The sequence below is a fragment of the Terrapene carolina genome, unplaced genomic scaffold (assembly GCF_002925995.2).
Source record: "Terrapene carolina triunguis isolate 2854851 unplaced genomic scaffold, T_m_triunguis-2.0 Scaffold275, whole genome shotgun sequence".
Taxonomy (NCBI): domain Eukaryota; kingdom Metazoa; phylum Chordata; order Testudines; family Emydidae; genus Terrapene; species Terrapene triunguis.
The window spans coordinates 972,714-986,261 of record NW_020664626.1 but is presented as its reverse complement, the minus strand read 5'-3'; the positions used below and the strand labels follow the sequence as shown (position 1 = coordinate 986,261).

At 44.5% G+C, this 13,548-nt stretch overlaps 1 protein-coding gene across 4 annotated transcripts in view; it reads right to left on the bottom strand.

Moving 5' to 3' along the window:
- ATL2 (atlastin GTPase 2) overlaps window positions 1-13,548 on the bottom strand; it is a 56,328-nt gene that overhangs the window by 26,628 nt on the left and 16,152 nt on the right. For all 4 annotated transcript variants that reach the window (XM_026657706.2, XM_026657708.2, XM_026657709.1 and 1 more), the window contains exon 2: window positions 4,843-5,111. In XM_026657706.2, coding sequence (XP_026513491.1) covers window positions 4,843-5,111 — 269 coding nt within the window. The remainder of the gene's footprint in view (window positions 1-4,842; window positions 5,112-13,548) is intronic.

Here is a 13,548-nt window from a genome sequence, read left to right as displayed (position 1 = left end):
TAACTTTACACCTTTAACTTCAGAGTGGGGATGGAGAGTGGGTCATATGGATATGCACAGAACACCTCAAAAGAACTACAGAAAGACTCATTACCTGTACCATTTTGAGTACATCCTCTGCTGCAATATTTAAAACACCTAATTCACTCTAGAAGGGGCTGAATAAGGGAAATTCAACCTCATGTCCCTAAAAACATTTGGAGTCTACATCCACTCCTCAGGAAGATAGGTTCCCCCCCCCCCCCGCACCCCTCACTAAAGCACACCAGGTCCCACAGCAAGAGAGGAAATACAAGACCCTCAAAAGGCAGACAGACTACTAGAAGAACCCAAGAAGAAAAGGACAATGGTAGTAACCAGCAAGTGGTCCACAAGCCAGTTTGGAAGTTGCTGTCTAGGCAATTCCTAATGGGTGTCAACCCGCCACAGTAATACTTAAGAGCTCACTTTACAATGAATTTATGAGCTAGCGTCTCCCAGTAGTGGTCATGATTCAGGGAAGTAAATTGTCAAGAGTGTGGTATAGGTAGAAGTCAGAAGCTACCTTAGAAAAAAAAATTTACGGCGGGGACGGTCTCTCTCTATCCCTGCAGAAACCGTACCAGAGCTAGCTGGCTAAAGATAGCAATGAAGCTGCAGTGGCACAGGCTGGCTGCTTGACCACGTCTCCAGGGTCCTGGCTGGGCCTGTACGTGGGCCGCTAGCCCGTGCTCTTGCAGCATCACTCATTTTTAGCAAGCTAGCTCAAATGACAACAACAAGTGCTGCAATCACACCTCCAGCGCAGACATTCCCTAAGAGTAGATTTTTCTCTATCCCACCACTCTGCCATGTTGGGTCTCTGACGTGGCAGCTGTTTAACAGCTGTTTAACAGCAGCCAGCTGCTCAATGCAGGAAATGAAGACTATGTCTAAGTGAAAAGAGCCATGGCATCTTTAACCATGGCTAGTAGTGTGGGGCCACTTTGTCTCATCAATAAGGCTGAGAATACAGCCCTTTTGACTCTAATAGGGCTTTAGGTCAGTACTGTCTGAGGCAAGAGTGTCACCAATGCCTCTTTCTGCAGCAGACGTGTATTCCTTCAGAGCCTTCATCCAAATAGTGACCAGTCTTACTTGTGAGACCTGACTCTTGCACTAGCACGGTAAATTAGGTGCAGACCATTTCACAGATGTAATGTGTACCACTTGTCTAGAATTGGATACATCTTGGGGGTTTGCCATGCCAGATCAAACCATCTGGCTACTCCAGTATACCGCATCCAACCATCCGTTCTTCAGAGGAATGTAAACACCATCTCCCACCCCATGGTGCATTTAATTAGTTGTACAAGGGTGTATAAGAGGGATCATAGTTAGCCAACCCTTTTTAAAATCCAGATACAGTTTTGGTCTGACCACTACAGAATAAACAAGACAAACAGGGTGGAAAGCTCCATATTAGCTCTAAACACAGAGGAAAAGACCCAAACCAAACCCATATAGTTTTACTTACACGGCGCTATTGGCCATACAGATTAATACCAGATAATGAGGTCAAGGGTATGGAAAAGCTTACACTCTAAATTTACAAGAGGGTTATTTCACCTAACTCTTAGTAAGGCTGTAAACTGTGACAATATCTTGCTCTCCTCCCCAAAATGCTGATTAATCAGCACATCTGCCATTATTTTAAAGCAGCAAATAGTTTTGACAGCAGCAATTTGAAGTGGCCTAGGATTGAGTGTCAAGATTTAGGATGAAATCTGGTTCCCTTGAAGTCAATGTCAAAACACCTCATCAACTTTCGTAGGGTCAGCATTTCACCCTTAGATTACTTTTTAAAAAGGTAACAATTTACCCTGGTTCTCACTATCAAGGATTGATGAGCACACAGCAGAATGCCTTTGAGGCCCCCTAGCATGGCAGTTAATTTTGTATTACATATTGTGTCTACTATCCATGGGAGATGGCTGTTCAAGGTCACTGTTCAGTGAGCAGATAAAAGATACTTGAACACATGTGCACTGGTGTTAGTTTATGTAAGTGCTGATACGTAGATTACAAGTTTGTTTTCTGTAACTGAAAAATCTAGAAAACCTTTAATTGCTCTTAACTGCTGTTAAAACTTTGCCACTCTTCCCCTTACTTAATTCAATGTCTGAATTAATTGAAGCCATTTATCTTCTTTTTAAAGGCCACAAGCTGAAACAGCAAACAGTCAAAAATTACAAGTATTATGCAGTCATGCTTTTTTGAAGTCTGAAATATTGTTCTGATCCCTGGTCACTCTTATGAAAAATGTTTTGCCATGAATTAAGAGGCCGGGAGATTAGACAGTCCATTTGATCCAAAGCTATTGCTAAGCCATACTTCCTGCTATTTTAGCAGAAGGAATTAGTATAGCAACATTTTGGAAGGATGCCCTAAAACAGTGTCTATGTAGACAGTATGTGAGCAACAATCACTCAACATCTAATGCAAATTTTACTTTTCCTGGAATAGTACTGGTTTGCAAAGTCAAAGGAAAAGTCATATAGCATGCTGGCCCAATCTACACTACCACATCCTCAATGTCTCTCCTGCAACCCCTAGCAGAGTAAAGGTGGTGAGGGGATTCCAGCAGCTGTGGGGAGAGGATCTTCATTCCCCCTCCCAAGTGAAAAGGGGTTAGCAGCCTCTGCTCTGGGGTATTTCCCCAACTTCACGCACAAGGGCTGGGGATTTTGACTTCCCCTTGGGCCAGGCAAAACGGTGAGTGAAATTAACAGGACAGTCAGTTTTACTGCTGTATTTCAATAACTTTGGGCGTCAGCAGCATTGTCAAGACTCATGAGTTTCATACTGCTGTTCAGAAGAGCTGTGAGCAGCAGCGGCAGTACTGGGACTATTCACTGAGAAGGTTGAAAACCCCATCTGACACTAAAAGATTTACATTTGCAGAGTCCCCATCCCACCACCCTCACAGTAGCCAAGATGTCATGTCACTTCATCAGACACCTACTGGCCAGTGGGTTTTGGGTATTTATTTTAAAGAGCATGGAGCAGGGTGCAAAATCCAAAATCAGATCCAAGGACCACACCGCCACCACCATGCCGTCCGCCATGCAGCAACTCCAGCCTCTGTGGAAAGTCAGGACTGGAAGACAGCAGACGGAGAGGACTCAGAGGAACACTGGACTGGACCCCTCCTGCACCTCCATCCCCCAGATAGGATTCAAGGCCTGAGACAGCCACCCACCACAGACACCCTGCGTGCCTCGCTGGCACTTGGAGTTACCCTTTGAGTCCTGCCACAGCAACTATTGGTGTTTTAGGCTGTTTTTGCCTGGCAGCACCAGCATTTGTCCAGCTGAGCCTGGGGCCGTGGCCAGGCCAGGCCATCGACATGGGAGGGTGGCATGGCCCTTGGCGAGTTGCCATGGCAGACAGGCTTCCAGGGGGCAGTGTGGCACCCTCAGATCATCTGGTTTGGCAAAGTGTGTGTGTGGGGGGAGAAGGGGGTATGTTGGGGGAGGCAGGGAGAATATATCCTCAATGCTTACAGTTGGTTGTCAAAGGAGGGGGATGGTTTGGGCTTGTTTTACAATCCATTTGGGCTTGTGGTTTTAGAAAAATTTGGCAATGCTTGAGTCCAAGGAAAGCAGTCTGCTAGGAAAACACTCCAAGCAGCAACTGGCAGAGAACTTGATTTCTCACTTGGGTGTAGTCCCTCATCTTCACGTAGTCCTCTGACTAACAGGTGTCTGGTAAGATTTTTCAAGTCCTTTGTATGAAGGAAGTGAGTGAGAGGGGGAGCAAGTGCTAGATACGATCTTAAAAGGAGGAGAGCTGCCAGTCAATAGAAGTAAAATGCTATCAGCCAGCTCTTTGGACATGGTTTGATAGGCATTCGAGGCTATAGTCACTTAGTCCACCTTCTCCACAAATCTGTCTTCTTCCATGCCGCACCTTATACATACAGTATTCTCCCAAACTCATCTGGAAGCCACTACCCTGTTTCAGATCCTTCCTCCATGCCAATTTCTGCTGTGACACCAACAAGAAGTTAACCTAGCCACTGTAGGAAACCAAGATACTTACAAAGAATATCTGAACACACTTCAGAACTGAAGACCAGTATTACTAGTGCATCACACACGTCATAGCTTCTGTCAGCTGTGCTCACCACACCCAGCAGGGGCTCCATGCATTCTCCATTCCTCCCCATAAGCTCCCTGTGGGCCACCCCCCTTCTATTTCAGGACCTGAAATGCTGTGTGTCCTTTTTCCTTCTTCCTCCCTCACATGGCAGAGGTCTGTGTGCACCCCTATTCCTCCCGTGCCTCCCCCCATATCAGGATACCCTATTCCCCTCTCCCCCATCCGCTGCCATTATTCTTTCTGACTGGGAGAGAAGTGATTCAGGGTGTTCACAGCAGAGATGAGATAGAGGCATTGTTATGCTGCAAGGAATTAACAAGCATCATCAACCAAGTCTTTGAGACAATTGCAGAGGTGCTGCAGCTGTGCTTGTAGCTGTGCTAATCTGATGGCCATACTCCATTTTTCCTCTTTAGGTTCCCATAAAATCAACAGGGTTCTGGTTATTGATGCCCAGACTATTCCCTGAAATACTCAAATTGACTGGAGGCTGTATTCAAATGTTATCACATTATAGAGAAATGCCATCATGATGAGTGTAAGGCCTCCACCAACGTGACACCATGTCAATATTTCTGGAGTCAGAAGGGCAGGGTTGTTTTGGTTTTTTTTTTTATAAAGAGAAAGAGTATGGTATATAAACAAGGTCGCCAAAGCAAAGAGCTAGCAAATTAGGTGGTATCTTATTTATTCCTGCAGGAAGAGCCTTCAGCTACTCACCTTGTTGTACATATATCTAAGCATGAAGTCCAGTAGAAACGATTTCCCTTTGCGGAAAGCCCCTGCTACAGATACTACTACTATATTGAGATCTTTTATGTGTTCCTGAAGCAAAATGTTCTCCAATGCCTCTTCATCAAGTTCAAAGTTATGGTCATCTTCATGTGCAAGAACAATTTGTATAGGGCAAGGTGTCTTCAAATCTGCTTCATCTTCTGAGTTAACCAGGGCATCAGAGTCTACCAGGGCATCCTCCTCCAAACTCTTATCTAGAAATTAACATTTGAAAAGACAATTAGTGAATCAAGCTAAACATATAACACTTTTCTGAATTCCAATAATGCAATTACAGGTCACATACTTTTGCCAGCTCTGAAGAAGAAGAGCTCTGTAGCTCGAAAGCGTCTTCTCACTAAAAGAAGTTAGTCCAATAAAGGATATTACCCCACTCACCTTGTCTCTCGAATGCCCTGGAACCAACATGGCTACAACACTGCACATATACTTTTTCCATGGCTAATTTGATGACGCATGGGTCAAGGCATTATCATATTGCTATGAATGATGACTTTGCAGGTATTGTAAGTTGTCTTGGGCCAGTTGTCAGAATTAATTATATTCTCCATTTCATACGGATCTTGTCCCCAACGGCACAAGTTCTCTGACACAGAAAACTGTCTATTTTTATGAGCTCCATATGTAAGACACTGCGGAGCAGCATCTGTATCTTAGCACCTCAACTTTCTTTCAATTGTAAAGGAGTCTCGCATTCCAAAATTATCTTTTCAGCATTAATGTTCTGAAACCCTCTCTAAGACCTTTGGAAATTTAGCTTAGGTCACAAACAAGGATCTTTGCTACCTCTTCTCACTTAAATAAAAATTCAATTTTTATGTTAATTTCTATGTTAAAGGAGGACATAAAACTTATTTTTAGAACACTACTACATTTCCATTGACATAGAAGATTGACAGTGACAGTTTTGGTTACCAAATTGTACTAACTTAATATTACCTAGTGTTTCACAGAGGTATACTGAAAAAGATTGTGTGCTGAAATTTATGAACTCCTTCTGTCCAATTCCAACACAACACTGATTTTAATTACTAAGTACATTGGGAAGTTTGCACTTTCAACACTGCTTGTTAATAATAAGCTAACATTGAACATACAGAACTAGAAGCCATTTTAAGAGAACACGAAGTAGTAGGCAAGATAAATTTATGCACTTATCCTAAAATATATTTAGATCGGCACGCAAAATGCAGGCGTGATTTTGCCCCACTTGAAATTAAATGTCTTGAATGAAGCATTAATAAGATGGCCTTTTCAAGGTCAAGGATTTAGAAACAACTTCTCTTTTTTGAGCGGACAATTCTTCCTGGCCTAGCAGAGAATAAAGGCCACCACATCTTTGTCACAGTTTCACATTATACAGACACACAGACATTAATAGCAGCAAGTCCCAACTTAGCCTTGAAAGCACCAAAATTGGCCTTCTCCATCACAGGGTGCTAAGAGTGCTACGACCCAGGTCAACCTCAAACTTTCATTCAGATTCCCCTGCAAGTGAAGAAAGTCAAGACTAAGTATTCCCAATACTGTAGAAAAAGCCCAAACAGAAAACACATCTTTAAGTTTCTCTAGAAAAGGGGAGAAGGCACAAACTTTTGTTGATCCTTGAAAATTCACCTTAACATTTATCCTTGAGCACTACAATTGAAGATCTAGCAAAAGTTGGAGATTATCTCCTTTAAATATTCATGTCAATATGCAAGGGCTTATTCAAAACTCCAATGTGCAAATCCATTACGTGGGCACACAAGGCATCCCTGATTTCTACTGTGCATGTGGATCCAGCAGCAGTCAGCACAGGTGCACTGTCTGGTTGTGTGCACTTATGCAGAAATCTGGCAGTGTCTTGAGTCCACTCCTGGCAAAAAAGATCCCGCCTTCTCCATGCAGACAGTGTGCAAAACACAGCAAGCCACAATAATGCAGACTGTACTGACTACACTGGCATCCAAACGGTTTTGAAGGCAGCATGAATGGATTTCAAATGCATATTCCACCACCATTCTACAGTCACTGGGTCTGCAGCTTACCCTTCTTTTGCCAGGTCCTCTGAAATCATGGTATGGATTCATAAGCTATGGCAACAATGGGTAAGCAGCGTCCCCTAGAGTAACAGCGGGGACAGTGTTCCATTTATAATGTCAACGTCCAAGTTCGTCCATGAAGGTAAAGTCCCCATCTCCAGCACTCTGGTATCACGCCCCCTGCCAGTGCATCCCACGCTAGTGTCCATGAACCTGCCTAATGACGGAGTCATACACTTTGTGGTTTATGTACTCGTGCTCCTTGTGCAGGGCAATCTATATGCGTGGATCCGATCGATGGCCCCGGTGCAGGTTGGAAAGCCCATTCAATCAAAGCCTGCAAATAATTCAGGAACACTTGTCATGCCCACTACCTTTGGGTACATCGTCCTGATCGCTTCACAAACCTCTGTCACAATCCCCACCGTTTATTTGCCAACTTCAAACTGGTTAGCCGCAGACTTGTAGCAGTCTGGGGTAGCCAGCTTCCAGATTGCTAAAGCTACCCACTTCTGCACCAGGAGGGCCTCCCTCAAGTGGGTGACTGGGGCCCGGAGGGTAGGGGCTAGCTGATCACAAATCCCCAGAAACATCTGCTTCTTCCTTCGGAAGTACTGGATCCACGGATAGTCATCCCAACGTGACTGTGATCCCAGTAGTCTGTGCTGGTGGCCCTGCTCCAGAAGCGCCAGTCTACGCAGGTGGAATCTGCAGCTAAAGCAACAGGCATGAGCAGCATCAGCTGGGTCGCAGCTGGCACATTAGTATGCCCCTTTGAGAGGTGTCTTTGGCAGCTCAGAAAAGGCCAAAATGTCCACCGGCATCTTGCAGGTGCTCCACCTGTTTTCCAAGTTAGGACTGAGAGCATTAGGTAGAGAAGTTCTTCCACTGGGGCAGGATCCATGTTGGCTCTGGCTGCTGAGAGTGTGCGGACACAAACTGGCTCGTCCAAATGTGCTGGCAGGCCAAAGCCACCCAAAACACTGCCATTCAATTCTGGTGGAACAGACAGACAAGTTCTCCCACAGCCCACTATGAAACAAGCCCCAGAGCAGCTTCAGTGGGCAAGGGCACTAGGAATCCTCGTATATGATAATATATGGCCACAGACGCTGAATTTCTGACTCAGGTCTGCGTACTGCTGTATGGACGAGCCAGCATGGTCGTTAGGGTCAGGTTTTCCAATGCAGTGTGGATGCTCAAGCATGGACTTGGAAACATTGAGTCTGCAGGTGTGGGTCACACAGACCTGGCCTTAGTGTGCTGTGTTGACATAACCATAGACATCAGTACTCACTGCATGTTCCACTGGTTCCCAGTTTGCTTTGATACAGCCCTAAGTGATTTAGGACCTGACTCATTTAGCACCACATGCCCCTGGTGTGGTGGCTGTGAACAGCTAGAAAAGTCTTGCTGCATCTCCCTGTAGTTAACGTGCTCAGGATGGGCAGCAGGTACTACTTGGATTTGTTTAAAAGAATCGTTCCAGGGATCATTTGAGGGTTGACACCAATTTGCTTCTCCTTTCCCACTAGAAGTGTGTTGAGAGACTGCTCGCTCTGCCACACCAACAGGGCTTCTGAACGCAGGCATGATCCTATTTCCCTCCCACTTTAAGTGACACCTGGTGGAATACCAGGTCCCTATAGGCTCTGGTTTGCCCTAATCTCCAGATGATTTGTGTGTAGCTGTAATTCACAGAGAAAGCAAGCGTCTTGGGTGTGAGGCTCTCTTGACTGGGTTTAGTCAAACCATAATAATGCGCATTGCGGTCATTCCAATTTGAGCTGAAGGAACGTGGAAGTCCAGATCCAACTGACAGTCCAAATGATAATCTCAATCAAGCCCAGAAGGTAGAGGTCTCCCATCACCAGGATGCAATGCAGCAGGTACTTTTATCAGTTGCTTTCACAGGTACCTCAGGATCCAGTGACGGCTGTCACTTGTGGGAACAAATCATTAGGTATAAACAAATGATGCTGCCACCATTTGACTCATTGATAGCAGAATCCTAGCCAACATCTGCTGGTTCTGACAAGTCATTTCTGGCAGGCCTACAGTATCCTGCTCTCAGACAGGGACACCTCTGAGTAGAGCTCCTATGCATTCCAATGGTTTTGTGGCATAGTAAGACATTCAGTAGTTTACCACAAAGCCTGAAGACTCCAGTGGCATGATAGTGACCATTCGTCTGATTCTTGGCAAGAGCTGTCTATTGTCATCCAGTTCTAAGAACACATGCACTCCAGTCTATGAAAATAAGAAATTTCTGCTTCCAAGCATGGGAACACATGATGTCTCATGGCCCACTTAAATAAAAAAGGGTAGTACTCAGTTTATAGTGCTGAAAAAAGTCTTTCAAAGCAGTGGGGAACTGTCAAAGTTCCTGCCTGGAACCTCATTTTCCCTTGAAGGCTCTACACTTCATTTTGAGCACCCTGCATCAGTACCTCCCTTGGCTCTTACAGAAATAAGCTTAATGGATAATTACCACAAGGCTCTTTCTCCTCTTAGCTTTCATAGCAACAGAATGATCTTTAAAACCTTTCTACTTACAGTCCCAAGATTAACTGAATTTCACAGGAAACATGATATTGTCTTCATTTCATTAACAGAAGAATATGTGCAAACTTTAGAAGTTGCGCAGATCCTAGGATACGAGTCTCAGATTTCCTTAACTCCTATAACTGTGCATATTTTCTGGGTCTTGATAGAGTCAAAGCTAAATAGTTCTTGTCCTATATCAAAGATGAGTATTGCAGAGAACACCTGTATAAGTTAGTGCTAGCGCCTATTCCACCAGGGATCTATAAACAGAGTTTGTCGCATAGCACTCTAGAGCCAACCCTTTACACCTATCACCCACAGCACTGTTGAGACGTACTTGCCTATTTGGACATTGTATTCAGTTTTCCAAGTTCAGTAGTCAGGTCTGGCCTAGTTTCCGCAGCTAGTATTTTCCACACAACTGAGTCTAGTACTATTAGGCATCGCTCCATGAATTTAAATTGGAGGCATACACAAAAAAAGATTTAGTTTCCTACCTCAAAACTGAACTCTGGGAATGGGTCCATCAAGCATCATTACTTGAGAGTTTGCGTTTATGAAAGTTAATTCTAGCTAAGTCAGGACTAAAGCTGAGCAAGATACTAAAGTTGCCAGCTTGAGTTCGCAACATGGATGAGATCTGGAACAAAAATGCACTCGGGGGAAGTGTGAGGGGGGTGTTCCTCCCCCCACCCCAAAAAATTGTTTTTTGGCTTGGTATAAGTGAGGGGGAGATTATCCAGCTGCATTTGGCTGCTGAAAGGCCTTGGCTACCAGCAGGTCTTGAAAAACTTACCAAACATCTACTAGCCAGATGGAGATATAAAAGACAAGGGTAAGAGTCCATTCATCAGCGACGTGAAGGAGCATCAAACTGATAAAAAACCAAACTCCAGTGTTTTCTCTGGACTATGCTTAGACCTCTATCTTCTCAGCCTCTGGCTTGTAATATCTTACAACAATCGGAAGTAGAGCTCTGCAGCGGGACTGGGATCCCGTAGGAGCTGCTGCCATAACAGCAGGAATAGGTGGGAATGGGATTTTAAAAAGTCCTGCGCAGGGCTCTAATCTGAAGCGCCACACTCTTACACACCACAGATGCACAACAGGAGGAGGAATTTTGTCTCTTCTACCCCCACAAGCCACATGGCTGTCATAAGGAGGGCCAGGACAGATCGAAGAGAAGTCATCTCAACTAGTGTAACTCTTCAACCAGCCCTTTTTTTTTTATAAAGTGGTGTGGGGAGGGGAAGTGTCTTTTGCCTCAGTGAATAACTCCAATGCCTGTTCATAACTTTTCCAAACAGCAAATGGATGTTCTTGCCAGTGTCAAGCTGCCCATGCAATTCTGAATAGCCACAGTGAAACAGAACAGTGTGTTTTGCAAAGCTATAGAACAGTGGTGGCACCATCGCTACTTGCAGACTCAAGAAGGAGATGCAGAATCAGTTTGCATATGGACAGTTCTCTCCTCTCCTCAGGACTCTCCAAATCTTTCCTAGTGTGTGGTGCCCAGAATTGGACAGTACTTCAGCTGAGTCCTCAGTTGTGACAAGTAGAGCAGGACAATTACCTCCAGTCTCTTACATATCAGCCTCTCACAGCTGCATTACATTGACTCATTCAATGTTATCCACTATAACCCCCGGATCCTTTTCTGCAGTTCCACTGCCTAGCTAGTTATTCCCCATTTTGCAGTTGTGCATTTGATTGTTCCTTCTTAGTGAAGTAATGGGCACTTGTCTGAATTTCATCTTATTGAATTTAGACTATTTTCCAATTTTGAATTCTAATCCTGTCCTCCACTGCGTTTGCAACCCCTCCAAGCTTGTTGATATCTGAAACGTTTATAGGCACACTCTCCACTACATTATCCAAGTCATGAATGAAAATATTGACTAGACCAGCCCTAAGACTGACCCTTAAGAGACTCCATTAGATACACCCTGTCAGTCTGAAAGTGAACCATTGATTAACTACTCTGATTTTGGTCTGTCAACCAGTCGTGCATCCACCTAGTAATTTCATCTAGACCACATTTCCCGAGTTTGCTCAGAACACTGTCATGTTGGCCTGTGTCAAAAGCCTTGCTACAATCAAGATATATCGTGTCTACTGCTTCCCTCCCTTTCCCCCTCAACTCCCCACCTGCTCAGCCAGCCCAATAAACCTGTCAAACCCGGAAATTAGATTGTTTGGTATGATCTGTTCTTGACAAATCCATGCTGGCTATTCCTTATAACCCTATATCCTCTAGGCGCTTACAAACTGATTGAGAGTAATTAGTACTATTTTGGTGTTGTGACAAAGTTCCTCCTCTGCCTTGGTGGGTTCTGCGCTTTCTGGTGGATTTGCTTGTCTCAGAGGTTTTCGGCAGTCCTCAGTTTGGCTCCTTTTGTTAGTGGCACAAACCTGCCGTTCATTCGGCTAACCTCATCACTGGCCAGCATGGGGAAAAGGAGGAGAACAATCCCCCACAGTCTCTGCTGGCCCACCTAATGGGTTGGGGAACAGGCCAGAGATTTTCCCCTCTGGTGGGACCCACAGTCCAGATCAACTCCTTTCATATCAAATAGGGAGTTGGTGGGAACCCAGGCCAGCCCTCTACTCCGGGTTCCAGCCCAGGGCCCTGTGGATGGTAACTGTCTTTGATGTTTCCTGTAACAGCTGCGTGACAGCTAAAACTCCCTGGGCTACTTCCTCATGGCTTCCTCCCAACACCTTCTTTGTCCTCACCACCGGACCTTCCTCCTGAAGTCTGATAATGCTGGTACTTCTCAGTCCTCCAACAGAACACCTACTCTTTCTCAGCTTCTTGCGCCTCTTGCTCCCAGTTCCTCACACACCCCTCACTGACTGCAGTGAGGTCCTTTCTAAACCAGGTGCTCTGATTAGCCTGCCTGTCTTAATGGATTCTAGCAGCTTCTTAATTGGCTCCAGGTGTCATAATTAGCCTGCCTTAATTGGTTCCAGCAAACTCCTGTTCTGGAACTGCCCCTGTTACCTTACCCGGGGAAAAGGGACCTGCTTAACCTGAGGCTAATATATCTGCCTTCTATCACTCTCCTGCAGCCTTCTGGCCTGACCCTGTCACAGTATCCACAGTGTTTGCCTTATATGCATTTTACAATAATTTCGTTCTGGAAAATTAAAACAATAGTTTTACCAACTGTTCGGTACACTGTATCTCAAGAGAAGACAGAATACTCCACTTCCCTGTGCATGTTTCCCCTCCCACTTATTAGTCTATTCGGATTGTAGTCTCTTTGGGGCAGGAACGGTCTTTCATTAAGTGACTACAGAGTGAATTTGTCTGCACTCACCACCACAAGAACTGGTTGCAAAAGAAAAGATCAAAGCCTAGGATTATTTCCCAACACCAGGCTTTTGTAAGCGTGTTGAATGACCTCTATGCATCCCATCTTTCCGGAGCCTATAGGAAAACGATGACTTACAGAGAAGTCAGTAAAATCGGCTCAAAATTTAGCAGTAAGAAGTTACTTAGGGATACTAGTATGAAAACCGCTTAAAGGAACAGCGTTTGCTTGGGGTCTTTTCAGTGAAAAACTTTCTGATGCAATAACCTTTTTAAATCAGAGGTGCTGGCTTTTTAAAAAATAGATGTTGTTTTGCTCCTATGTGGATATTTATAAGGGAAAGGCTGATACAGAAGAATCTGAAAGGGAGTACACAACGTGCTATCACATGCACCGTCAACTGAAAAAACTGGGGAAGTTTGTCTCAATAACTTTCCAGTCATAGTCATCTTGGGTTTTGCTTGTAAGCTCACTAGGTACCAAAATTTCAGACAAATATATTTTAAAGTTTATAGCGGCCCCTTTTAAAGGGAAGTTTATTATTATCAGAAAGTTTACTATTTGAGCTTTTGGATGTAAAGTTTGAGCTAAGATTCCAAGCTAGTTCTTGTTGAAGTGTTTTATATAGTGTGAACAAGCATAATTTAATTTTTAAGGCTCGTCAGACCTTTTCACCCAGCTAAAGGATCGGCATTTTTAGTCTCTCCCCTTTCTCTAGTGAGAGAGGCCTGAGTGTGGTTAGT